General features: G+C 40.8%; 1 protein-coding gene across 8 annotated transcripts in view; it reads right to left on the bottom strand.

The window, feature by feature from the left end:
• CELF2 (CUGBP Elav-like family member 2) overlaps positions 1–26039 on the bottom strand; it is a 376192-nt gene that overhangs the window by 91886 nt on the left and 258267 nt on the right. For all 8 annotated transcript variants that reach the window (XM_041413436.1, XM_041413440.1, XM_041413441.1 and 5 more), the window contains one exon: positions 8816–8898. In XM_041413436.1, coding sequence (XP_041269370.1) covers positions 8816–8898 — 83 coding nt within the window. The remainder of the gene's footprint in view (positions 1–8815; positions 8899–26039) is intronic.

The raw sequence follows: 26039 nt of genomic DNA on the forward strand, positions 1-26039 counted from the left end.
TAATGTCTAATCTAAACCTACGCTCTGCCAGTTTAAACCCATTCCCCCGTGTCTTAATACTTGCTATCTGCTTTAGGGGATGCTGACCACTTGCTTCACTGCCAGCCTAAAATATAAGCTCTGCAGCTACATGTCCTGAATGTCTTTCCAGGGTGGGAATTCACAGCCCATTTGAGCTTCTCTAAAGGTTTTGGATGTCTACCAAGGCAATCAGATGAACATGCCTGTACCCCAGACTGGTGCTTTCACCCAAGTGAATCTCCATGTACTTCTGGCAGCCCCAGTGGCCCCACTGGCTAGAGGAGGAAGGATTTCTCTGCACAGCACAGGGGAAGAGCAGACAAAAAAGTGGATCTTCCAACTAAGCTGATGAAGGTGATAATTTTTTCCAGAGAATGAGCAAAAAATAAACTATCTCTGGGTCTGCAAAGAGTGTTTTTAATTAGGCAGAATATGATTGCCCAAAGTGCATTATTGGAGCAGGAGACTCAATCAGGTCACCTAGTTTTACCTGGTTTTTGTAGTATTATGGGGTTTTTGAGCACAACAGAGACGACAGAACTTCTGTTTTCTCTATTATCATGTACACTGTCCCACTGCAGCACAGTGCACCTTCCCATTGTGATCATGGGGGAAATCTGGCTGGGGCTCCCTCAGCTTCCTGCACCACCACAGGAGTGCAAACACACAATGAGCCAGCACTGCATCCCTTCAACAGCAATGGGCCACAGAGCAGAGGTGTTTGAAGGAAGCAGCACAGCTCACAGGGTTGGACACAACAGCAGGAGGATGCTGAACAAACATTCCCTCTGGTATAAACATGCCACGAGCCCCAGGCTCCTTAGTCATAACATAACTCAGATCCACGGGTGCCAAACATTGCTATCAAGGCAGGTAAATGGCATCCAAGGGCACCTCTAATGATGTTTCTTCCTGATGCCTGCAACTCTGTTTATGATTTGCCTTTCTAATTTCACTATTGTAGGAGTAGTCAGACAGCTAGGAAGGCTCCCTGAACTAGATTTTCATTACGAAGACAATTTTAATAGCTCGTGTCGTGGTGCTAATGAGGCTGACTGAAGCACCTGCACTTTCTGTTCCAGATAACAGAAAACAGCTAACACCAGCAGGAGGATAAATAGATGTTTAAGAGAGTGCCTGGGCTATTGTCCTTAGCTAAGCACCCCACTTAAATCTTGGTGAGCTTTGCAATACCCTGGAGTACTCCAGTGATGGATTCTTGATTTTCTTCAGAGATTTCCATTCTGAAGTGCACAGCAAAACGTTCTCCAAGTCAGTGATTTTTGGGCACCCAGCTTAAAAGTGATATCCTGTGAACTGATCTCCACCCTCAGTGAGTAAGATTTCTAAGCTGGACAAAAAGGTCTGGAGGGATTTTGCAAAGTGATGACGTCAACTGGCCAGCATTAGGGAAACCAGAGGTAAATCCCAGCGTCACATGCCAGAATGGGGATGAGCTTCACATTAGTGAATTTTTCTGATGTCAAGCCATTATTATGCATTACTTACTTTCCATCCCAATATTATTATACTGAAAAAAAAATCCTGAACTTCTCCAAGAATTCTCTAAAAAAGCTTGTGTGCATCTAACTGCTTTTGCAGCTGGACCAAAGTGGTCTTGCTTCCTAAATATCCTGATAGGGATGTTCAGGATCAGAACCAGCTCATTGATGCCCATGTCCTGTGCAGCTCTGCACCCTCCTGACACACCACAGGTCATCACCACCCAAGTAAGGCAGGTCAAGGTCTAGCCACCTTCTCTCAGTGCCTCAGCCATGGATCTTCCTGCACTTCCCTGTTCTTGGAGAGTCGCTTCCAAACCTTTGAAGCTTATCCAAAGAACAAAATACTTACTAGAGCATGGACTCATATCCAGATATCACAGTATTTGAATCACTGCCCTTATTACCAGGAAACCAAGTGCTTTTCCTTGCTTTCTCTAACTCCCACCAGAATTTGGTACTTTCATACAGCTGGAGCAGCTTCAAGAGGAGAAACAGTGACCCTAATCTTAACTAAGTCCAGTGGTGAAGGCTCTGTTAGGTCAATCCAAGCTAAATCCTTTCAGTAAACAAGGCAGAGAGGATATGAACTGCATTCTCCTCGCATGCCAGAAAGTTATCCTAATGATGAGTCTGTGAATTTGGGTGAAGGAAAATTTGACCCTCCATCCCCCAGTGAGAAAAAGGGAGAATATAAGTATGAACTAAATGTTTTGCTCAATTTAGAGAAATTATTTTCACTTGGTCAATATTCCCCTCTCCCTGCACAACACTCACCATTTTCCCTTTAAGCTGCAAGTTCAGCTACTTGCAGAGATTCACTGGGTTCTAAGTCACTTTTTTCCATTTTATAAATCTGGGGCTGGTGATCCATTCTCTGTTTCACAGCAATGGTAGGTGCAAATCCAACTTTTCTACTAAGGTATCTGAAATTAGTGCAAATATTCGTTTTCACTGAAGTGGCAGAGTCAGTGCAACTTTTTTTTGAGTGGTATGAGTAGAAGTGGTATTTTTGAAAAAAAAATACCCACATGTCTTCTGAGCTGAGCAAAGTGTATCATTAAGTAGGTTCCTTTTCATAGCATTTTTGAGGAAGGAATGGGCCAGATTCACTTTCTCAACATCGACTATCTTATAGCTCACCTCCTAGGAACAGCTGCTCCCTGGGAATTCTCTTCTTTTCCATCTGGTATTTTTATCATTCAAGCAATTCTATACTCTTTGTATCCTTCATTAAACAGCACTAGGCCATACTGTATGGGTACTGAATTAGTTTAATTTGTCATCATAAATCAATCACTGCAAAGCCTTAACTAAGTTAATTGCTCTTTGAATTCCCTTTCTGTTTGTCAAAATCTCTCAGAGTCATTGATATATCATATTCAGGCTATTATTCAAATCATATTGGATGATTACCTTTTTATTACAGGTAATTTTTACATAATGTTCATATAGTACTGACAAACCATAAGGCTTAAAACAGAGAAGGGAACTGGAAATATCCAAAACACTACTCCAGAAAGGAGAGTGTCAGGAGTCATTAGAAAGGAGCTCATGATTTAAAGCGAGAATCAGAAATATATTTCAGTTTTTTTTCCTTCTTGTTGGACAAATGGTATTTAATCAGAAAGTGAATGAGGTTTCACAGTAAGTCACCATGGGTGCCTGTATTTTGGACCAGATTATTCTGATTATTGTTTTTCATATTCAACACCCCTAAATGGACTTTGAGGTTTTCTTACAGCCAGTGGCTGTAAGAAACACAACCTGTGGGCAAAGTTCTCTCTAAGCCAGTCCTGCTTCCCTATGATGTAAAAAATGTTTAATAAAATCAGTAGTGATTCTTACAATGTAAAGATTAAAAATGTTTTCCTTGGCAACACCTGGCAAAAAAGGAAGGCACGAATATTTTACAAAAACAGTTCCTAAAACTCCACCTTGCTGTTAAAATATTAAGAGCTTTCTCAAAATGGTATTTCTTCCTTGTTAAACCCTTAATCAAATCAATTCATATAGCTAATGTCCTAATTTCATGCCAGAACTTCAACACAAAGGTTTTCCGCTACTTGGAATATACATGTATATCCCACTTGAAATAAGAACCACCATAATTCTGTTAAAAGCACGGGAGTGCAGACCGTGGGCTGTTAATTATTTTTGTGATAACCTTAGGTAGGAGGATATATTAAAAAAAATGCACATAAAAACAACAAATGACCCTCACCATGTCCAATAAATCTAACTTCAAATAAAGAACAAAGACTCCAAAGAGTTTTAGGTGTAGATTTTACAAATGGATGCCCATTGATTTCTGACTTCAAATAGCCTCTGCATGACATTAAAGGTGCATTTATTCAGCTATTTGGCTCCAAGAATCCAACCAACATATAGTGCTCTTGTTTTACCTCTCTGTACTTAACCCTTGCCAGGAAATCCTACCAGGTTCACTTGTCAGCAAAACAGAGCACATTCTGTTTTTAAAATAAAGCATGTTAAAACTAAAACAATGAACAAATGTCAGTGCCATGAAGGCAGTTAAAGCAGTCCCTGAATGCAGCTCTTTGAGGTTTTCCCTCCATACAGAAACCAATTTTCACTAAGCAGCAAATTAGAGCATGGAGGAGCCAAGATTATTACATCTAACTGAAGATACAGAATAAATTTAGATGGGTGGAATTTATTGGATTACTCTGTTTAGGGAATAGAAGTTAAACACCTCTAACGAAGCCATGAGATTCTTAATGAAGATGAGACTAGTTAAGGCCTCAGTTCTACATCTCATCCCAAAGAAGCCCATTTCCAAGATCATTATTACATTCAAATTGAGATTTTCCCTTTTCTCCCTTCTGCCTTTTAAAACAAAATCCAAATGAATGCTCCAAGAAAACCTGCCTCTAAGCTGAATAATATAAACCACATCCCTGTGAGCTATGAGGGTATCAGCAACCTGCTCTCATGCTATGTTTGAAAAGACACATCTGAAAATTCACGTTGTTCATTTGCAAGACATAAAAGCTACTTGCGATGCCAGCACCAAGTAAACAGAAAAGAACTGTCCCTGTTTCGTTGATCTGTATCATATATCATAACAATATGCCTGTATTCCTCAAACACTGCATATCTGCTTCTCTGCCTAGTAGCAATCGCACATAACAAGTGATATCTAAATACATATTTTGGGAAAGATAAAAGCTCCAATATATGACAAAGAATATTATGACTAACAGAGAGATTATATTAATCATGAATAAAAAGATGATGTTTGATCCTACTTGTGCAGAAAGTTTTAAATTTTTTTTTTTTTAAATCTTTTAAATGAATTTCTATCCTCAGGAAAATGATTAAAACCAGAAAAGCCTTGAGATGTCAGCTGGTGACATGTTTTTCTTCTTTATCTTTCTTTTTTGTTGTTGTTGCTGTGAAAAAAAAATAAATCTGAGCGAATACAGCAAAGTGCATCATTAACTTCTTATTAATTTTATAATACAAAGGCAATTCAGTTAAAATAGTAGTGCTGCAACTTTAAATTACAGAACTAGCTTGGTATTTAATGAGAAATTTAGCACAGCGGGGTTTCTGTTAAATTAAGTTGTGCCTTCACATCACAGTGGGAAAACAGGTGTATATTGGTTTAGAATTATGGAAATGTTGACTAATTCCAAGGCTTGTAATCAAACAGCAAGGCACCCTGCAATATTTTCTTCCAAGATTCTGCATTAATCATTTATGTCTGGTCTTATTTTCTTCATGTCCACTAAAAGGGTGCAGCTCAAAGGAGCAGATCAAGAGCTGGTGTTTTCATGTCTCTGTTAAGGATGAGGTTCAAGCAAAAAGCAGAGCTAGAGACATAGCACTGCAGGCTTTGCTCAAAAACCTACTTAAATTAAACTGAACATGCAGCCTTGGAAGGTGGATGAATTTCACACTAAACCTGCACTTTTTTGGCTTCACCGGTGCTGGTCTAAAACCTGCTTACTGAGCTACCTGGAGCAAACCTGCATTTAAGAAATGAAGAGACTAAACCCAGAAATAATCCAGGCTCTATCAATAATGAACACAGAGCTATTCTTCTCCACACCTCTGCAGCAGTGCAGGCACACCTGAGTGCAGGTAAAGCACAGACGAGTTCCAACAGCCACAGCATCCCTGCAGCCCCCTGCTCCTGCTAGCTTTCCTTACCTTACACTAATAAATCACCTGCCTTTGCCTTGGATTTTCATCCTGGGCTATTTAAGGATGCCTCATCTGATGCATGGTGATATTACAGCAAAAGAGGAAGGCACGGATTCTTTTGTTTCCAGGAGACACCTTATTACTGAACCTCCTACTGACCATACCTCACTTACTGTAAGCAAGCTGACACTTGATGCCCAAATGAACCTGATCCAAATTCATCCCCTGTTGTAGCTCTGACAGAAGATTGCTTCCATTTGCTCTGAGACTATTTCACACATGGAACTATCCACTACTGATTCCTGCTTGTGTGGTAAAAGCTGCTTAGCAGGCAAGAGGAACAATACAGAAATTGCTAAAATTCATATAAGGAGAACCCTGCTAATGTGAAGTGTTTCCAGCATGTGTGCCACAACTTTAAAGAGTGCTTAAATGAAGTTATTTTGGGAATACACAGATGCAGCATAACAGTATCCCCCATATGCTGAATGTCAGCATACTGCACGTGTAAAATATAGATTCTGTTATATAATATATGCTGAATCATTCTGAAAGACAAGTAGTAGAAATGTATTCAAGTTGCTTCTCTTTACTAGAGGCTTCCCTTTAAAAAAGTAGGTGTAACAACTTATCTCATAGTAAAATCTAAATATCTCTGGCCGTATCAGGAATATTTTAAAAGCCAAGGCCCCAGAGTCATGAGAATGCAGTGTCCATATTTCCTTGCAAAAAAACTTTGTAACCTCACAGTCAGGACAGGAAAAAACAGCTTAGAAAGATAAATTTTAAATGGCAAAGAGCTAGAGAGGGCTTTAGGGAAAAAAAAATATATTTTTGAACCTTACTTTAAAATAACATCAAAAGGTACACTGGCATCTTTAACTGCTGCCTGCTCATTAGCTGTGCAAAAGTCAGGGAGAAAATGATGCCCTGCTCAAGTAAGATGCAATGCAGAGCTGCCAGCTTTGCTACCTGTATGAGAGGAAGCCAGAGAGGGAAACTGCCCCTCTGAGACACCCACTGGGATAAATAACATCTCTCAGAACACAGCAAGCAGCCTGGGGGACTCAAGGAAGAACAGAGAAAACTAAAAGCAGCTGAAGGAGCTTGGTTTGTTTAGCCTGGAGAAAAAGAGGCTTGGGGTGACCTTACCACTCTCTTCAACTCCCTGACAGGAGGGTGTAGCCAGGTGGGGGCCAGGCTCTGCACCCAGGCAAAAGGATGAGAAGACATGTCCTCAAGCTGCACCAGGGGAGGTTCAGGATGGACATCAGAATGAACTTCTCTAAAAGGGTAGTCAAGCTTTGGCTGCCCAGGGAAGTGGTGGAGTCATCATGCTTAGAAGTGTTAAAAAAAGTCAAATGTATGTGGCACTTAGTGCTGTGATTTAATTGACATTGTGGTTTTTGGTCAAATGTACTCAGTGATCTTGGAGATCTTTTCCAACCCTTATGACTCTGTGATTGTATGATTCTAAACAGACCCTGTCTACTTCTAAGGGGGATGATGAATAGATCTTGTGGTAGAGCTTGAGGGATGCTCTTTGGACAGGGTGCTGCTCCAGCAGCTTGGGATCACCTCCATCCCACCCAGCCAGTCCACACAGCCATTTGACTCAAAGCATGATGGAGAGCAATCACTCAGTGAGTTGGTTTAGGTGCAACATTGAATGGGGTTAGAGAGCTCTCATCCAAGGGCTCAGCATTTTCTGGCAGTGGGAAAGGGAACCAACAACTGGGGCTGCAGAGACAGAGGATGCTGAGGTTCAGCCTGAGCTCCAATGAGGTCTCAAAGGGAACTGTCCTTCAAAGCCTTCCTTTCTCTCTCGAGGATGGCACACCCATCTTCTACACCCCAAAGTGGTGAGACTCCCACTGGGAGGTTTGTAAGGTCTTGGTACTGTCCCTTGCAAGGGCCAGTTGCTGGAAAACATCACTTGAAGTGCCACAACTTTTCTCCCGTTTCCTACCTTTGCAGATTTCCCACCACCATTCCCAGCATTTTCATTGGAAATGACAGAGGACTCCCATTTTACCTTTAGCAGGGCTCACAGGCAACTGTCCCACGACAGCTGTCCCACCTCTATGCTGGCCATTTCCATGACACATGAGGTGGATTCCCTAACAGGAAATCACTTGCATAAAGTGAACTGGCCAGATATAATTTTTCAAACACAGAGTGTCCAATTTCACACACAGCACATAGGAGCTAAAGGAGATATTGGCCTTATAACTGTCAGTCCAGGCAATGCTCTATTTATTTACACAGTGTATTTATTTATTTTCATGTCTGTAACCAGACAGTACAAACATATACTTGAACAGTTCTCCTCCATCAAGAGGGAATATACCTCCATCCTTTATATTTTTTTCTCTTCCATCCTCAAAGAATACAGCAGAAAAAATGAAAATGGTGGTACAAGAAGATTTCAGAGTTTAGACATGCAATTACCAGTGATATACTCCTCTCTAGCCCTGTAATTTAAATATAAAATGCCATAGGAAAATGCAAGATACAGTTTGTACAACACAACCACAACTGTTCTGAATGCTGGTGCCAGTGAGAGCAGGTGGTGAGGAGAGGTGATGTCAGGAGACAGGATGATCCTGTGCAAGCAGCTATGTGGTACCACACTCCCCAGCACCCTGAGATGCGCAGCCAGTGCATTCAGGTTGTTTAGAAACCATGTGGATAAAGGCTGCATTTAACAAACTTTGGCTGTGGTTTTCGGTTTTTTTTTTCCCTCTTCTCTCCCTTTTCAAACATGAAGCCCCAGTGGTGCAGTGTTTTTCTGCCATATGTTTTCTCTCCTCTCTCCCTCCTCCCTCCCTCCTCCCCCTTAAATAAATTAAAAAAAAAGATCCACATTGTACTTTGGCCACTGTCTCTACTCAGCAAGAATCAGTACCCTTTCCAGGCAAAGGACTTTCTAGAGAACAGCAGCTGCCTTTGGACATGATGCCATTGCTGCAGGACTGGCAGGAACACAGGACAGACCATCAGCTTAGCCACCCTCCTTGCAGAGATCAAGACCATTTGGGGCACCAAGCAGCATTGAGAGCAAAAGGGCTATTCTTCTGGCAATAAAATAATTAGGATCAAAAAGTAAATGTACTCACCCCAGGTAAAGTTTTAATATTGTGCAGTGCATTCTGTGCCTCAAGAGCAGCTTTTCTTGTATAAAATGTTACGAAACAACAACCTATAGAGAGAAATGAAAAGCTTTCAGAAATTAGTGAGTATGATTTGTGAGAGTACAATAGGGAGGGAGAAAAAACAGTGGTTGAACAACACATTATGAAAGCTGGAAATGTGAATTATCCTGAGGCGCCTGAATGACATGAATAAAAGAAAGCTTGTATGATTTAAAATAAAAAGTCCCCCCCTGTGCATTGCATCTATAGCACACCTGCTTTGTTAGTGAACTGTAATCACTTAGAAATTGTTAACCAAAATCCAATTGGCTTTGTACATTGTAAATAAGGTTATATTTTTCTGAAGGCTCCCCATTATACTTTGAATATAAGCAACATGGCAGGCTCAAGCAGCAGGAATTCATTGTTACATCCCAAGCAGAAAATCAGGCTAAAGCAAGACCTTATTTAAAGGGCCTTATACAAAAGAGCTAAGGTTGGTTCCCCCATTTCTTTGAAACCAGGCAGGACTGGAGGTGGAACACTCATCTCAGTTTCAAGAATGAAAAACAAGCTACAGGTGAATTCACCACTGCTGGGACAGTGGAGGCTGCTGATGGCTGACAGCATTAAGGGAGGCTCTGCTCTCCCTGCACCTGCTGAATTTTCAGTAAAGCAGGTGGTTTTAGTTGCCTTAATCCTGTGGTTTCCCTTTTGACAGCATGGTCCAGCCAGGTGGTGTGTGGGACCAAACATGGGTTGCTGTCACTTTGTCCACTGCAAACATGTGAAGCAGCCTTTGCTGCAGCACGCACAACCCAGGCAGCTCAACCAGCCCCAGGGTGAGCTCAGGGCTCACAGGCAGATCCTCAGGGGAGAGCTATAATGTCACAGGCAGGGGACAAAAAAGCTAGGACCAGGGTTTGCCTGTAGTGCCCCACAGCAATGAAGTCTGCTCCTTGACAGATGAGACGTGTGCTGCAGATGGGGTGTTTGGTGCTATGGGGAGAGGCAAAATATTCTGGGCAATGCTGGCTGGGGGGCAGAAGTTGCTCCTGAAGTAAAAACCTACTTCACATGAAGGAGGATGATGCAGGTCTTACTGATGAATCAGAAAACAATCCTGTTCTCTTAATCACAGTCAGAGATTTGTTACAACTCCAGAGAAATGTCAAAACCAATCAGTAAATGAAAGAAACCCCGGCTCATGAGTCTTGGTGCTCCCTTGGAGCGTGACACAGATAAAATAATCTGTGCTTCAGGCAGTGAGCAAAGCTTGTGTCAGCTCCCTCATGCTGGCCAAGGTGAAACATCCTAGCCCACCTGACATTCCTGCTTGTGTTCAATCCTGCAGCATCCCCGCAGTGGCAAAGGACACAAAGGAGAAGGTGTGCACAGCAGCCCACAGCAAACACTGGAAGCAGCCATATGGAGGTGGCCCACTTTGGAAAGAAGGGCTGAATCCAGAATGGCCCCTCCACTGCCCCTTGCTTGGCTCAAGCTGTGCATGGCATTGGGAATGCTCCCTCTGGCTCTGCAGCCAGACCAGTGACAACCATTACCTCGGTAACAAGAAAAGGTGACCATGTATTGCCAGCTGGAACACAGCAAGTTTATCCCTGATACACAAAACCACTTGCAGGCACAGCTAAACATGGGCAGGCAGGTAATGCAGACTTAACACAGCTGAGAGAAACATTTTTCATACTGCCAACAGGTTCTTTAAAATTTCACACTTTACGATGGAGATGGTTTAATAATTATTTCAGTAAGCGGGACATCGTTTGCAGGGATGTGTGCTAGAGACAGCCTGTTAAGGTTTGTGTTTCCTGTGTTTCTAAAACTTCTGTTTCACTGGAAAATTCTGAAAATCTGAATTATTTTACCCCAGATGAAAATGAGAAAAAAGTTCTAAGTTTGTGACATTTAATAGTGTGATTTTGAGACAATATTGCAATATTTTTCTATCCTGTCAGCTAGCTCCAAGTCTATCTCCTATTGTTGCTTTGTTTGGTTTGCTAGCTTTTTAATATAAGGCTTTTTAACCAGGAGAGAGGATTCAGAGGGGAAAATATCAAGCTGTAATCACAACTTTGTAATTGCCATGTCCTTTTCCATGGGCCCGAAGAGTTTCATTTTAGATTTCAGCTCAGGGGGTTCATTCCGATAAGGAGAAATTTAAAATCTATTGGTTTATCATTCTTGGCACTACTTGAAAGAACTACACTTGAAAGATGAACATGCTGTGAAATACCCTTTAACTGGTCATTTTTGGGAAGCAATAGCTCAGGAGAGAAAAATGTTTCTGTGAATGAGGGCCGGAAGAAACAGTAGCTTAATGGGAAATGTGCAGATGTTTCAGGCAGGTCATCAGACCTTGACAAAAATAGAGACTTCTGAGCTCACAGACTGACACATCTGAAAATGCATATGGATGAAATTTTTCTCAGGATGCATTTGGCTCATATCTTCTTAAATAAAACAAACCCCACAACAAGAGCTGGTTTGCTGTGATTTGAGGGGGGATGGACCCCCACTTGTGGACAGCTGAATTTGAAGGTATCTGCTACAGAGGTCAGGGCTGGACTCAAAAAAGAAAATAAGGCAACAGAGAGGAACAGAAAAGACAATAGTCCATGTTTCCCCAGTGAAATATTGGAGCTCAGCCTATGGATTTTCCAGAGGTGCTGCAGCCATGTTGCACAAATTGTATTGAAGATGCCTACAGTGTAAAATTCTTTTGGGTCAGTACATAGACAAAGTACCTAATTCAGTTTTTTCTGCAGGAATATTGGAGGGAAAGATACCTGTGTAATAGGACAGGGCTAATCTGTGCTTTAGGACTGGTAGCTGTCCCCTGCTGAAAGGCAAAGAGGCAACGACCTTCTTTCCTCCATTTTACTAAAGAAAATGTAATATTGCCAAAGACAAAAAAGTGGCCCAGTTGGAAAAGAAAAAAATATGTTTCCTACTGAAAGAAAATGAAAAAATACAACCCTTCCCTTCAGGTCCCATGCACATATAATTGTTTCATCACCAACAAACTCGACAGGAGCCTGAACCACAACTAGACTTCTCTGACATCCAAATAACTCAGGGCCTGGCAGTGATAACCTTCTCCTCTCCTAGTCAGGACAGCTTAAAAGGTGAATTGGTTTGTGGACATGGTTCTGCCAGTCCTCAATAGCCTGAAATACAGCCCAGTTTAGCTCCACATGGGTTAGTGTATTCTTGCCCACAGGCAGAGGAGCTCATCCTGCCAGTCAGTGCCTCCAGAGCAGCAAATCTCCCACGCTCTGCTAAGCTGGTTGTGCTCTACTTGGAACAGTATTTACTACAGCGTAAGGCATTTCTTCTTTGTACCTTGAAAAAAATACTGAATGAATCATGCAGATCCCTACAGTCCCTTAAGGACATCGGCAACAACTTCATGGCTATCCTGCCAGATGCTTGAACAGACTGAATAAAACCTGCCACTCCATGCTGCTCGGTGTTTAATGGCAACAAATGGGATGCCTGAGAAACAGCAGCAGAAAACAGCCCTGCTTCTTAAGGCATCTGATGAGCAAACGCTGCAGTGTGGACACTACAATGTTCGACTTCAACACCTCATTAAAAAAAGGGAAAAGATCTCTTACTTCAGCTTGTTTTCACTCTTTCTCTCTCTTTTTCCCCTTCCCCCCCCCCCTTCCCCTTTTTTTCTTTTTTCAATGGAAATTTAGTGCCAGAGAAAGACCTCAAGGTCCCAGCCATTGGGAGAGAGTTGACACATTCAATTCTCCATGACACATTCAATTCACAAGCCCTTGCTCAGGCTGCCAAAGGCACCAATTAGCACCACTGGTAGAGATTTTATTTATTTAATTTCCACAGAAACCTGTTTAGCAAGACAGTGACAGGGACAAACAGCCTCATGTATGGCTAGAAACAGCTTTACATGAGTCACTGTCAAAGATGGCAGCAATGGATTACAGGGGAATCAAGCCACGGGTTCACTGAAGCCATCATTTAGAAGTGAGGAATGGGAAAAAGATCAAGTGGTGAGGACTTCCACACCACAGTAGCCATGGGTTTCTGCTGACAGTGAACTTGGGTTTCTGGAGGACTTTGTGGAACTACGACAAATTGCAGTATTCACCATGGAACTTCAAGACATGCCATTCCTCCTGTAAGCAAGAGATTTTTTTCAAAGAGTGGCTTGTGACCCCATGCAATGGGGCTTCTCCTCCCATGTGACTTCTGCTCTGCAACCCAAATTTCCCTCCCAGCAGAGCAGTCACAGCTTTGTTGGGCTGCAAGATCCAGCTCTATGACATCTCCAGGAGCTCTGCCATGCCATTATTTTTGTCACTTTCTCCTAATTCAAACACAGACTAATTATGCTGTGAGAGCTGTTTACATTCCTAATTTTGAGTAAGTAACAAAGGGAAGCTCTCCTCCACTTGAAGATGTGGCTTACACAGTCCTTGTTGGCATTTAACGGCACTGGGATCTGTGTAAGAGGCTTAATCTCTCAGCCAGGATTTCATGCCTGAGTGAATATGGACACCTCCATCTTGCTTCGGGTGAGAAAAAGTCTTTTACAGCTCCCTAAACTGAATAGACAATTCCTGTGTAAAAGTTACCAGGAATTACACATGTGCATCTATATGAGAAAATGACGCTTGGATGTGAACAGGAATTAAAACACGCTCCACAAGATGCTCTAAGGTTTTGATTTGCTTGAAGAAAAATATTCTGCAATCTCCCCAGCCCGAAAATTTAACTTTTGGGAATTAAAAAAGATAGAGGAGGAAAAAAAAAAGCTCAATCCATATATATTGGTCTGATATATTAGTTTCTTTAGTTTTCAACTGTCAAAATGTGTCAGTTTGGATCTTTCCTGTGTTGTGCATATTATCACCTGCTGCCAGTACCTGAACCCTAACCATGGGGTATAGAAATACAAGAGCTTATCAGGGCGCCTGCAAAGGCTGCCACAACTTAAAAGTATGAAATTTGCTTTACCTTCTAGACTAATAAAATAAACACTTCAAAACAGCTATAATGATTATCTGATGATTGAACTCTGTATTCTTTTAGCAAGTAATGGAATACTGGCAGACAAATTCAATTCAAAATACATTCACATTCAGGACATCAACAAAGTCATCATGTTGTGAATTGAAAATTCCTTTAAAGGCTGCGTTTGAATTCTAAGGGGCTGACAGATCAAGGGACTGAAGGCCCTGGAAGGCTAAATGAGTGAAGTCCTGCTATGTTTCTTTCTTTCTGTGAATGAAGCTCACTTTTGTGTGTGCATTTGCAAGCAGAACAGGTGCTGGCTTCATACAAGCCTGGAATCTCAATGGGAACAGTAGCTTCTTGTCAATCCAGCACAGTTCAAGCTAGTTTAAGTTCTGGAGGATTTATTTTTCTTGGTTTTTTCCCCACTCCAAATGTTTATCTCCTGATTTCCACATTCACTCATCCACCACCAACATTTAAACACTACACTAATACAGGGCAGCCTTTAACAAGGTCTCTTGCATTCCAGCCATCCATCTGAACTCTGGAATTCCTGCTCTGTATATCACACAAAGCTGCCTGAACAGCGCGATTTACAACCAAACACACCACGACCTGTAATGTCATTTTCCAAAAGCCAATGAAGACATTAAAATCTCTTTTCCACTAAAGCCACTGAGAAGACCTATTGCTGTGAGGCATTCAGGTGTGTGGTTGGGCAATGAGACTTTTCACTTTGCTGACTTTTTATGCAGTACAGCAGGAGCCTTGCCTGGCATTTCTTCTGTGCTACAGATGTTAATGCAATTACCTAACCTGCACTAAAGACACTGGTCTAGTATTAGGAGAGGTGTTTCAAGTCTTAGAGATTTTGATTGGGTGGTTCCATACAAAACCAGAGAAAACCATGCAATGTCTGAATAGCAAATACAGACATTCCTGACAAAGACATCCAGAAATAAAAATCTTACTATTTTTGTAACTCTGCTTATCAGAAGAAGGTGGCTAAGGCAGGGACGTGATTTGATTCCTACCTGCACCAGCCTCATGCTCTATTGCCTATGGAGTCATGGGAGAGTAAGATGGAAAGGATTCACTCCTGAAGCCATCCCTGCTAGAATTGCCGAATACAGCAGAAACTAACCTTTAATGATGCCGCCTCCCAATTAGCTCAGGTTTGCTAATAGTTTGATATAATTGGCACCCTGATGGAAACCGTATTACCAGTCCTGTCACCAGCCAGGAAATCGCATTGCCACTCTAATGACAGCACATATTATAGCAATGCCACTTCTAATATTAATACATTAGCTGAACGTAGGCAAGGGCTCACATGTGAGAAGGATTCACAGCTGGGACGTGCCAAATTCCACCCTGTGCTCTATTTTTCCTCCTGGTTGCACCATTCAGGGTGGCAGTGCCCCAGCCCCAGAGTGCCCCGCACGGCACCGCTCGCATTAAAGCACAAATGCTCCAGGCCGGTAACAGCCCCGTAAATGGCCACTGAAAAACGATCCCATGGAGCTCCATTTTGTCTCTCCATGCCTTGCAAGTTATGACGGCCTTTCTGTTAATTGGCCACAAGTCCTAGTTTGCTGTCAGCCTTCAGCTGCACCGGGGAGCTCTTCTAGAGGAGTCGCACTCTGTCATTCCTGTACCCTTGTGAATACAAATGCTCTCTATAAATGTCCTCTGCCTATGAAATGGAAGTGGTTTGGGTTTTGGTGGTTTTTTTTTTCCTTCTTCTTGTTTATTTTTTTTTTCTCTTTTTTTTTCTTTTTTCGACCTAGATTAAATTTGCTGCATTTTCAAGCCTTTTAGGAAAGCAACTAAGAACTAATATGCACGGGTTCATGTCCCACAACACTTTCCTACCCATTATTATGTAAATTTTGACTAAAGTGCGACATAGATAGAAAAGATATCAAGGGCAAAATTGCCAGAATCTACTTTTCTTGCTCTCTGAAATAAGCCACTTATATTAAACAGTTTTAAATGGCTAATAAGTGTATAAGTATCTGAAGCATTTCAATGTACAATTTTTCATACAGGACAGTGACAGCTTCTGCAAACTCCTGAACTCTCCTGCTGTCAGTCTAATGACTGGGAAGTGAATGACCAGCATCCTGGAACTCTCTTTTACTCAGTTTTACTTCTGAAGGAAGGGGCCAACTTCCACACCTGCAGCTTGGCAACACTCATATGATATCTGCCCTAGATGGTGATAAAGGAGTAAAAAAAAGCAGATGAAGAATTATATTCTATACAAGGTGGCAGGGTAAATAAATACATACACAAGTCAGGTTTATAGCATCAAGGCAATTTTGTGTCATTACAAAGTAATCTGTCTCTAAAGAAACCATCCCTGCATGCTTGGATGGAAGCTGAGCTTTATTGGGCCAAGTAGTGGATGAAAGACATTGCAACACAACCTCAGAAAGTGCTGCGGCGACGGAGCTGAGCAGTCAGTGGCATTGAACCTGCACATCAGCACTGCATTAACACCCTGATCTGCAGGTGGCCTGGCCTGGAATGTTCCTCCTTTGCCAGCATGTCCAAGCACCCACCCAGTGCAAATCCCTAGGGAAAGCCATGGAGATGGACAGTGTCAGGCAACCATCAGTGGGAAAATCAAAGCAGCAGCTCAGTGCCTCCTGTCGAGTCCACTTTTGGTCCATTCACATTTCTAGATCTAAGGGGTGGAGAGTAATTGGGATCTTACACATCAGTCCATATGGATTACAATAAAAACTGCTTGTCAGAGCTTTTGAAATTCTCAACAGTAGTGGGAGAGGGTGGGGAAATGGCATTCCACCTCCAGTTCTGTGAGGGGGTGTCCCATGGAAAGTTATTGCACTTCCCACTTGTAAATATAGGAAAGAATATACACAAAATACAATAATTTAAAAAAAAAAAAAAACTTGAAATAGTTTTACAAGGCTTGTAACTATGTATATATATTGTATCAAGAAAGAAATCTTGAAACCGGGGAGACATCAAAATGAAACAACAAAAAAAGGAAAATACAAGTAATTATGTATTTTTTTACCGCCTTCTTGAAGTTTCCCTTCATCTTTTCTTTCTTCTTTTCCTTCTTATTCTTGCACTAATGATCCTTAATCTTTAATTCACTTTCTTCTTTCCTCAAATAAATTCTTATTATTTTCTTTGTAGCAGATGGTTATTGTTTCCCTTTTCTTTGGCCAGGTAACAATTACTGACTTGAATTTACAGGCTTTAAAATGAACTAACATGTCCTCTGTACAACTTAACCTCTAAGTCTGACCATCTGCTAAATACATCTTTGGATGCAGTAGGGGGAGAGTGTTCAGAGAACAGATGCTTAAAAAAATAGAAACACAAAATTAAGATGTCCTCCCTTATCAATCCATTATTGCAGCAGAAAAACTGCTGTGACACTGTATCTCAGTTCAAAAAGACTCTTCAAAGATCATGTTATGTTCTGTGCTGGAAATTATCTTTACTAGTTAAATCCCAAAAGCATCCTGGGCTGCATCAGGCACAGCAGGTCAGTGGAGGTGAACCTTGCCCTCTGCTCAGCCCTGCTGAGACATATATGGGGGTTCTGGATCTTCTTTTTCCCCAGTAAAAAGATGTGGACATACTGGAGGCTGTCTTGTGAAGGACATGAAGATGAGGAAGGTCTGGAGCATGTCTCATCTCAAAAGCAACTGAGAGAGCTGGGACTGCTCAGCCTGGAGAAGAAAACATTGGAGGAAGATAGAAGCCTTCTAAGTGGTCCAATGACAGGACAAGATGCCATGGCCACCAATTAAAATACAGGAAATTCCATTTAAAAATAAGGAATGACATTTTTACTCTAAAGGTGATCAAACACTGGCATGGTTTGCCCAAACAGGTTGTGGACTCTCATCATCCCAGGAGATATTAAAATCCTGCCTGGACACAGCTCTGAGAAACCTCCTGTAGGTGACCCTGCTTTGAGCTGGGATTGGATAAGATGAATCCCAGAGGTTCTTTCTGACCTCAGCCAGCTTGTGATTCTGTGAAATGGCAAAGAAGGAATTTAGCAGGCTTCTGACAACAACCTTCCTAACACAGCTTAACTTCCCCAGAAATACTTCAAGCTTATTTAACTCTAGCAGACAATATCAGTTAAATTACTGTTTTATTGTTGTACTAGTTGGGAACCAGCTCTCACTCACTAGCAAATTTCACACACTAGATTAGTGTTTTTTCATAGCAAGAACACAGGAATTAGGAGGTTTTTTTCTTTTTTTTTAGAGAAACAGAATCAGATACCTTATAGCATCTTCTAGTGCCTAAAGATGACAAAGACATGGCTGGAGAGGGACTTTGACAGGGGTGTGTAGTGATAGGACAAGGGAGAAAGGCTTCAAACTCAAAGAGGGCAGGTTTCAGTAGGGTATAAGGGAGAAATTCTTTACTGTGTGAGCAGTGAGACAGAGGAACAGCTTGCTCAGAGAAACTGTGGATCCCTGGAAACGTTCAAGGCCAGGCTGGATGGAGTTTTTAGTAACCTGGTCTAGTGGAAGGTGTCCTTGCCCACAACAGGGCGGTTGGAACAAGTTGATCTGTAAGGCCCCTTCCAACCCTAACCATTTTATGTTTCTGTGGTGATTTTATGAACATCCTAGCATGGCAGGTATTGCCAATAAAAATGTCTTGTGTCATACCCTTTTGCCATACCTTGTTTTTAGAAATACATCAATACATTTATGAATTAATGATAACACAATGCATTTTTTTAAAGTTGCAGTTTATCCAGTCCTGCTGTATCTGACATGAGGTTTTTTTAAACCCCACTGACAGCTCTAAACCTGTCAGCATGTGTCTTCTAAGGACAGCATAGGAAAAGCCAGAACGAGCAGTACAAAGAGAAAAAAAAAAGAAAAAGGACCAGGGAGAAGGAGTTATAAAAGAAGGTACACAGTGGAAAGATTGCTATTGCTGACACTTCACTCATTTACAAAACAACACAACCAACAACAAAACCTCAACCCTACCCAGAAACCTGGCAAGAATGTTGTGCTTGGGGTGTTTTCAACATTTAGCTGGATTTGGAAGAGGTGGATATCATTTTTGCAAGAGAATTTAAAATCTGACCTTGGATAACTCATTTCTAGGAATAGGGTGTTTAAGTTCTTCTGAAAATAACATTCAATGCCCATTTGAATCTTTCGATACCTAAATGCTTTTGAACAATCTGGCCTTTCATCTTCCTGTGCTCTAGCTTTTCCTTGTTAAATAGAAAGAATAAAATGTTCTGCACTCAAAGGAGTACTCTGAAGAAAACATGAAAAAAATAAAAATTGAGGTAAAAAGACACAGCCGTCGTAGTGACAATGAGTAACAGCAGAGCATTACGTGCCAGCGCTGCGCCCATCTGACTCACGGCAGTCTGTCACACTTCCCCTGAAAGATACCTTAGAGGAAAGGGAAGAAATCAATACAAGACATTTGAGATGGCTTAAGGGATGCTTGAGTAGCACGGGAAGAAATTCTGGGATAAATATTGCCCCTAAGTGCTCTGAATTTGACTCAACAAATTACTGTTTCCTCCAATACCTCCCCTGCCCCGTATTTTGCTGCTTTTGGCCAAGTCACCGAGTTGTGGGCTCCATTCTCTTCTGGTGGAAGAACTGGCAAAGTCTCCACTCTGAATCATGATTGGCTACAACATACACACTTTTTTAATGGAGATAGTTTTCAATTATTTTAAAATTTTTTTCCCCTCTGATAAACACATTTCCCCATCTTTAAAACCCAGGTCTAAATCCATTGTCTGAAAGACGCAGTGAAACACTTTAAACTCTTTCTCGACTTCAACATCATGAACCCTTGCACATCTCGTATTGATTTCTAGGCATCCACAGCTTCACTCTCACAGGGTCACAGCACATGTCAAATCTTTCCTGCATCGCACCTTCAAGCAGTGTTTCATCTAAGGAGCTTTGCTTTGCCTGAACTTGTTAGCAGTGACACATTTGTTCCCCAATTAGGCTTTCTTTATAAGAATTAAAAAAATGAAATAGAAGCAATTTCTGGCAACTTTTCTATCTTTCTAGTCAATTGAAACAATTTTATGCAGATGAAGATGCAGCTCCACAGAGCCTTTGAACTTTAAGCATCATCTTTACTTGGCTTTGAACTCTCAACAGGGCCCATGATCTTTCAAAGCAATGTACTCTGCTGTGGAAACTTCAAAAAAGAGGGAAAATGGCATGGTTAGAAAGAAAAATGCAAAAGATGGGGTTTTTTAATGCTTGATGCTCCTGGAAATAAATAAAAAACCCAACTGAGTGGTATCTGAAGAAGTGCATTCGGCACTCAAGTGTTTCCCTAATTAATTGTTTAGATGAGTGCTAAAATAAATGCAGCAGCAGCAAAGATAAACAAACCACTTTAGTAATAAAGCCATATATTTGTGCAGGCACACAAAAATAAATGGCAACACTTAATGAGCACAAGCAATGAGAAGGAAGAACACACTTCATGTGGGGGATCTATGCTCAGAAAGCTCAAGCTCAAAGGTATTTGAGAGGTGTCTCACAAACAGCCTCTCCTTTGCCTCTTGCACAGAATCTCGTTTTGCACAGACTAACAGTGTAAAAATGCAAAGTGTCCTGATAAAGAATTATAGCTCATGTTTCACCTTACCTGGGCAGCCTGACCGGGGCAAGGAAAACACTTCTGGGGTTTTCCCAGATTGATTAATATCCTAGTTAATTATTATTCCTCTTTATTTTTGTCTGATGATTAACTAACGTAAAATCAATGAAGGGAGATACGGAAGAGATGTGTAACACATCTACTTCCAAAATGAGAGAGAAAAGCTAAGATGATTCATACAGTCTTTTCCTTCTGATTGGAAAACGAGCTAGCAAAGAATTAATACTGGGGGAAAGTGTTATCTTGTATATCTAGGAAAGCAGTTTTAGTAGAATTATACAACTGTTAGAGGCAGGAAAATTCAGCTAAGCTCCTCTCCCAGAGAGGACAGCATTACACTTCCACACATAATTCTTCCACAGTTCTATCTTGTTCTATCTGTAGATTTCTCAGAATCAGACTTTCCACAATTTCCCAAAAAAAATTATTTCAAGATCTCACAAGAAGTATTTTAAATACGCTTTTCACAGTAAACACTTTCAGTTTTGCTTAATTCCCCATTGCTATTTATGTCTTGAAGACCTCATGAAATATTGCTACTACTTATCTTCGTATACATGATTTGACAAGCGGACCAAAGCATAAAACCCCACATGCCATAAAAATAAATATGTTATTCTTCCCAGAAGCCTTCATACAACTGACTATTTCTTGCAACTATCACCATGTATGACCTAGAAAACTGAAGGAAAAAACCTAGTCACAAATATTTAATATCTATTAAAGGAAGGGAATATTGAGACTGTTGGATGAGCCATAGAACATGTAAGTCTGTTAGTTAATACCAGTTCAGAGAAATTCAAACAAGGGTACCATGATCTATAGGTTTTATGGCTCTCCAAAGATCAAGATGTGGCATTTAATCAGAGCAAGATTTAAAATAAATCTCCAGCTGCCTGTTTTCAAGTTATGACAAGAGAAATACTTGGCTCTAGAGGTACAGGCTGTATGACATGATTGGCAACTTATCAGGACAAGAAGAGAAAGAAGCTGGATGATTGGCAACTTAATCAGAGGGAGAAGGAAAAATAGAGAAAAGGAACAAAACGAGTGCCTAAACAGTGATGTGTTGGCTCCTGCGGCTGTCAAAGGTGGCCTTGAGCAGGCAGTGGCAGGAGGGCTTACACTCAAGCTTGTCTGCAAAGTAGATGAAACTATTCAGTGTTCCTTGGCATCAATAGCATGCGGCTGCTGAATGTATCTAATCACATTTGGAGAAGCGGGATTCTGCATGGTGCTCTCCACAGGTCACCCATGGCAGCCACAGGAACACATCCAACAAAATATCACGGACAAGCAGCTTTGCTACCAAAAAACTCTGAGAGCTTTAGAACAAAGTCCCCAGTCTTAACTGCAAGCTAAATATATATATACAATAAAACCTCTGAGCAATCATATTTTGACACCAGAGGTCCTTTAACTTTAAAAGTTAACTTCAAGTTAACTTTACAATGTGACCTCATCATTTATTGAACATGTTGTTATTGTGTAAAATATTTCTGTTGAGCACAAACAATGCAAAAATTTTCTGGGATGGGAGCTGAGAAATTGTGGTTTACAGGTTAGATTGCCAAAAAAGCCTTGCAACCAGTTCTTACTGGGAACAAGCATCACTTGGTCTTTTCACAAAAAGCCCTACTCATAGATGACTTGTATTTAGTCATGGAGTACAGTGGATCAACAGAGAAACTGCAAAATAATGCCCCAAAAATGTGAAGTTTCTTCTCCCACATGAAATGGGATGTGGGGAAATAAGGATGTGCTTGGAGGCAGACCTGTTAATACTGGGGCCCCTATCTTGTGCAATATTTTGTCTCTTTCTAAGACTTACTAGGCAAAACTTAAAGATAATTTCAAGCAATCTGAAATCATCTATCAGACTTCAGCATTACTCATTGTTGCATTTTGTATGCCAGAAAGATAAACCATAATATAGAGCAAAATTATTTCTGGAACTGCATATTGCACATTTTCACTACAAAGCATATCATAAGCTTTGACACAGAGATAACTAAGCGATCACTTGTCAACCACCTCTCATTCCATCAGTCTTAAAAATTAGTATGAAGAAAGCTTTTCATGTGCAACAACAGGCTACATATTAGTCCTGCAGAGTTATAAAAAATGTGGAACTAAATATCAGACAAGCCCAATTTAAAATGATGAAACACTTCTGAATTCTAAAACAATTAGGCTAATTTACAACACATGGCCTGATACATTGGAAGTTTTAATCCTTTTATTTTCCTTTTTAAAAGAGGGGGCATTTTTTTCATGCTAGTCATAAATTAGTACAATCAAGACTTATTTCTTTTTTTCTCTGAATACTCTTCAAGAGCAATTCTTACACTCCCTAAATAACTTTGTGGAAGATTCATATTTTACCTGGGAAGAGATACACAGAAGTAAATTACAGAGTCAGGAAAGGCAAACCATGACTATAACTGGAGAAGAGCATCATCTCCTTTTTCTGTGCCTTTTCAGTGATGCTGTGCTGCAAATTTACTCAGTTTTCACTGCTAGGTCCCTCATTTCTGCTTGTAAATCAGGTGTCCTGGGGTGCTCTGAAGATTAATCAGATGAGGGTTGCAGTTTTCTGCTCTGCTCTTTGTGATGGTTTCTCCCAGAAAACACATGCATCTTGAATATTTCTGATCCCTCTGGGGATGAGATTTAAACAAACACTGACATTGGCAATGCAGACCTGCTTGATCATGGGACTAAAAAGTCATTAAGTGTTTTTCAATACCCACTCAGTTATTTAAGTACCAGTCTTTTAAGACAAAGAGAAAGCTGGAGAAACCCTTTCCTTTATCACAGGACAATGTTAGTGATGGCAGCAACATTGCTCAAATCTGACTCTGAAGAGTATTTTGGCTCCTTTCTTACAGAATACTGACATTTAAAGGATAAAACATAAAACAAAAGATACAGGGAATTCACAACCATTCCAAGGCTTTCCCTTTTGCAACACACATGGACAATGGATTTTAAATGAAAGTTCTGTTTCTCTACACTTAAGGGTATTAATATTTTAGTATGACTGCATCTGTGAATGAAGACATTCAAAAAGCCATTATGTTTTCAACTTAGGTTAATAATAAGGCTATTTTTCCACCCACTCTCTGGCACAGCTGTAATGTTCTTGGCCTCAAGTGGGAGGCAATGTGGAACAAGGATTAGCAAGATGGATGATATACAACATACAGTGCCAGTTCATATAAAATATTACTAGATTGGAAATGACTGTTTACTGTCTCAGTGATTATATGATCACTTTTTTCCTTCCAAAGAACATACAGGATATAGTGCTCCTCTATGCCAATAAAGCTTAGTGCATAGCACCTGGGTAATGACAAATTAATTTTTGAGCTAAGCCTGATGAAGGGGTCGGCCAAAATCCTAGGCAGAGTTTATCCCCAGTACTATTTTACATGACAGAAAATGCATCCCTCCAATTCATTAATATTAGCACAGAAGAGAGATTATACAACAAAAAATAAATAAAATGGGAGGAGAGAAACAAAAAAATGTTAGGACTGTGTGTGTTTACAATAATAAAACATTTAATCATTGGGTTTAGGGGGGAGTTGGAAAGAGTCCACTTCCAAATAAAATTGGACAAAACATTTAGGAATGCACTAAACAGAACAAGCATAGATTTGACAGAAAACAGGTTTTTTTTCATTCAAGTTAGGTTTGCAAACCTGAGACCTTTGCATCCTGGAACTCAAAATCTCTCGCCTGTTCCAGAGACCAACCCCTATGACAAAGGCCACAGTACCTCAACCAGGAGCAGCCAGGGATGCTGATTCCTGGATCTTGGCATGTTTCTGAGCAGTCTTACCTCAAAGCAGAAACCACGTGGGTCAAGTGTAATGTCTGATCCAGTCAATAAAACTTCTTTAACCACAAAGTCAACACCAGTTGTTTAAATACCAAGTGCTCAGCAGTTCCCATCCCTTGGACTACTGGCCACAGTCACTGCCAAAATATCAGCAATACTTCAGAGTTGAAAAATGTTTTCTTTAATAATTTTAGTGAGAGAGCACTTTCACATGAAAGAGAAACAAGTGTGTTTCTAAATGGCAAAATAATTTCTCGTTCCTAAGCAAAGATCCTCTGAAAGCTGTGTGCACAATCCAAACCACCTCCATTTTCATGTGGTTTATTGATTTAATAAAGCATATAAACGGGCTTATATCGCTATTCTACCAGCTGCATATGATCTAGATTCACTGAACAAACTATTCCCACAAAATTTTTTCATTTAAATTAATCTTAATGTTCACTCCTCCTTCCCCCACAAGCCAACACTGAGGCACTTTGAAATGCACATTAGCTACTTCAATAAATAAGTGAGCGATTCTTGGTTTTCTTAACCACGCAGGGCATAAGTGGATGATCTCTTTGCATGCCCTGGATGATGAAAAAGACATTAAGTATTAGGATTTTTCCTGTTTGGGTAGCCCTGTGAAAGCCAGCCAAGTTTGCAGGCTCGCTCTCCCTATAATTTCCTAAGCGTCAGAGTTTCCATGAGCAGTGCCCCTCCCAGTCAGGTCACCAAAGCCTCAGCCCTGCATGCCCCAGCCTTTTTTTTGCAGGGCTTTGTTCCAATACTGGGAGCAACTGCCCAGAGTTTGAAAGTCTGCTCCTTTGATACACTCAATCTGACAAGTGTAGAAGAAATGCTGTTAGATGAGAAGAAGAAGGAAAAAAGCAAGAAGTAGGCACATTCCCTTCTCCTACTCACTCTCTAATGATCTTTGTGCTTTCTTCTTTTAATTCTTATTTAAAATTTCAGTCCTTTACAGTGAGATCAGCAAGAACAGACCTTTGCTTCACCAAAGATGCACAAAGCCCTTTTGTTGAGGACATGGGTCCAAAACTGTGGCATCTGGGCTCTGCAGCTCTCAGTGCAGGCACACTGTCAATCCTTCTTGTTCAGCTCTGCTGTCAGTATTTCAGGACAAAGATCATTCTACCAATCTGTTTGTACAGCATATTGTACAATCTGTTACATGCATATGCAATACAAAGAGTAAATGATAATAAGAGCATGTGGACAAGGCTGAAGCCCCAGATTTTGGGTGCCTTTGTTATCTGTGGCTCATGAACCCTGGTCTGCAGCTGCACTTTTGACTTGTGCACATACACAACGTACCACGGGCACTCGCCATGAAATCTAAATACTGCCTATTCCCTATTAAAAATACCCAAATGGTGGTTTTCCCCCCCTTCCTCCTATTTCAAGGGAGTAATTCAAAAGTTAAAACCATGACCATACCAATGGGAATGAGACACCACATTACCTTTTGTAATATCCTTCTCAAATACAAAACAAAGCCATGAAACTTAGGGAGAAAGAGGAACAGCTCGTGCCAGATGTCACCTAACAAATGTTCAATCATGAACACTACATATAAATGTATGAGAAAAAAAAATGCCTACTCTTAAACAGACTGTTCCCCAAAATCACATCTGACTGCAACAGTAATAATGTTTCTCATCCTTACTAAATATTTGT

This window comes from Onychostruthus taczanowskii, unplaced genomic scaffold (assembly GCF_017590055.1).
Source record: "Onychostruthus taczanowskii isolate IOZ18803 unplaced genomic scaffold, ASM1759005v1 scaffold41, whole genome shotgun sequence".
NCBI lineage: Eukaryota > Metazoa > Chordata > Aves > Passeriformes > Passeridae > Onychostruthus > Onychostruthus taczanowskii.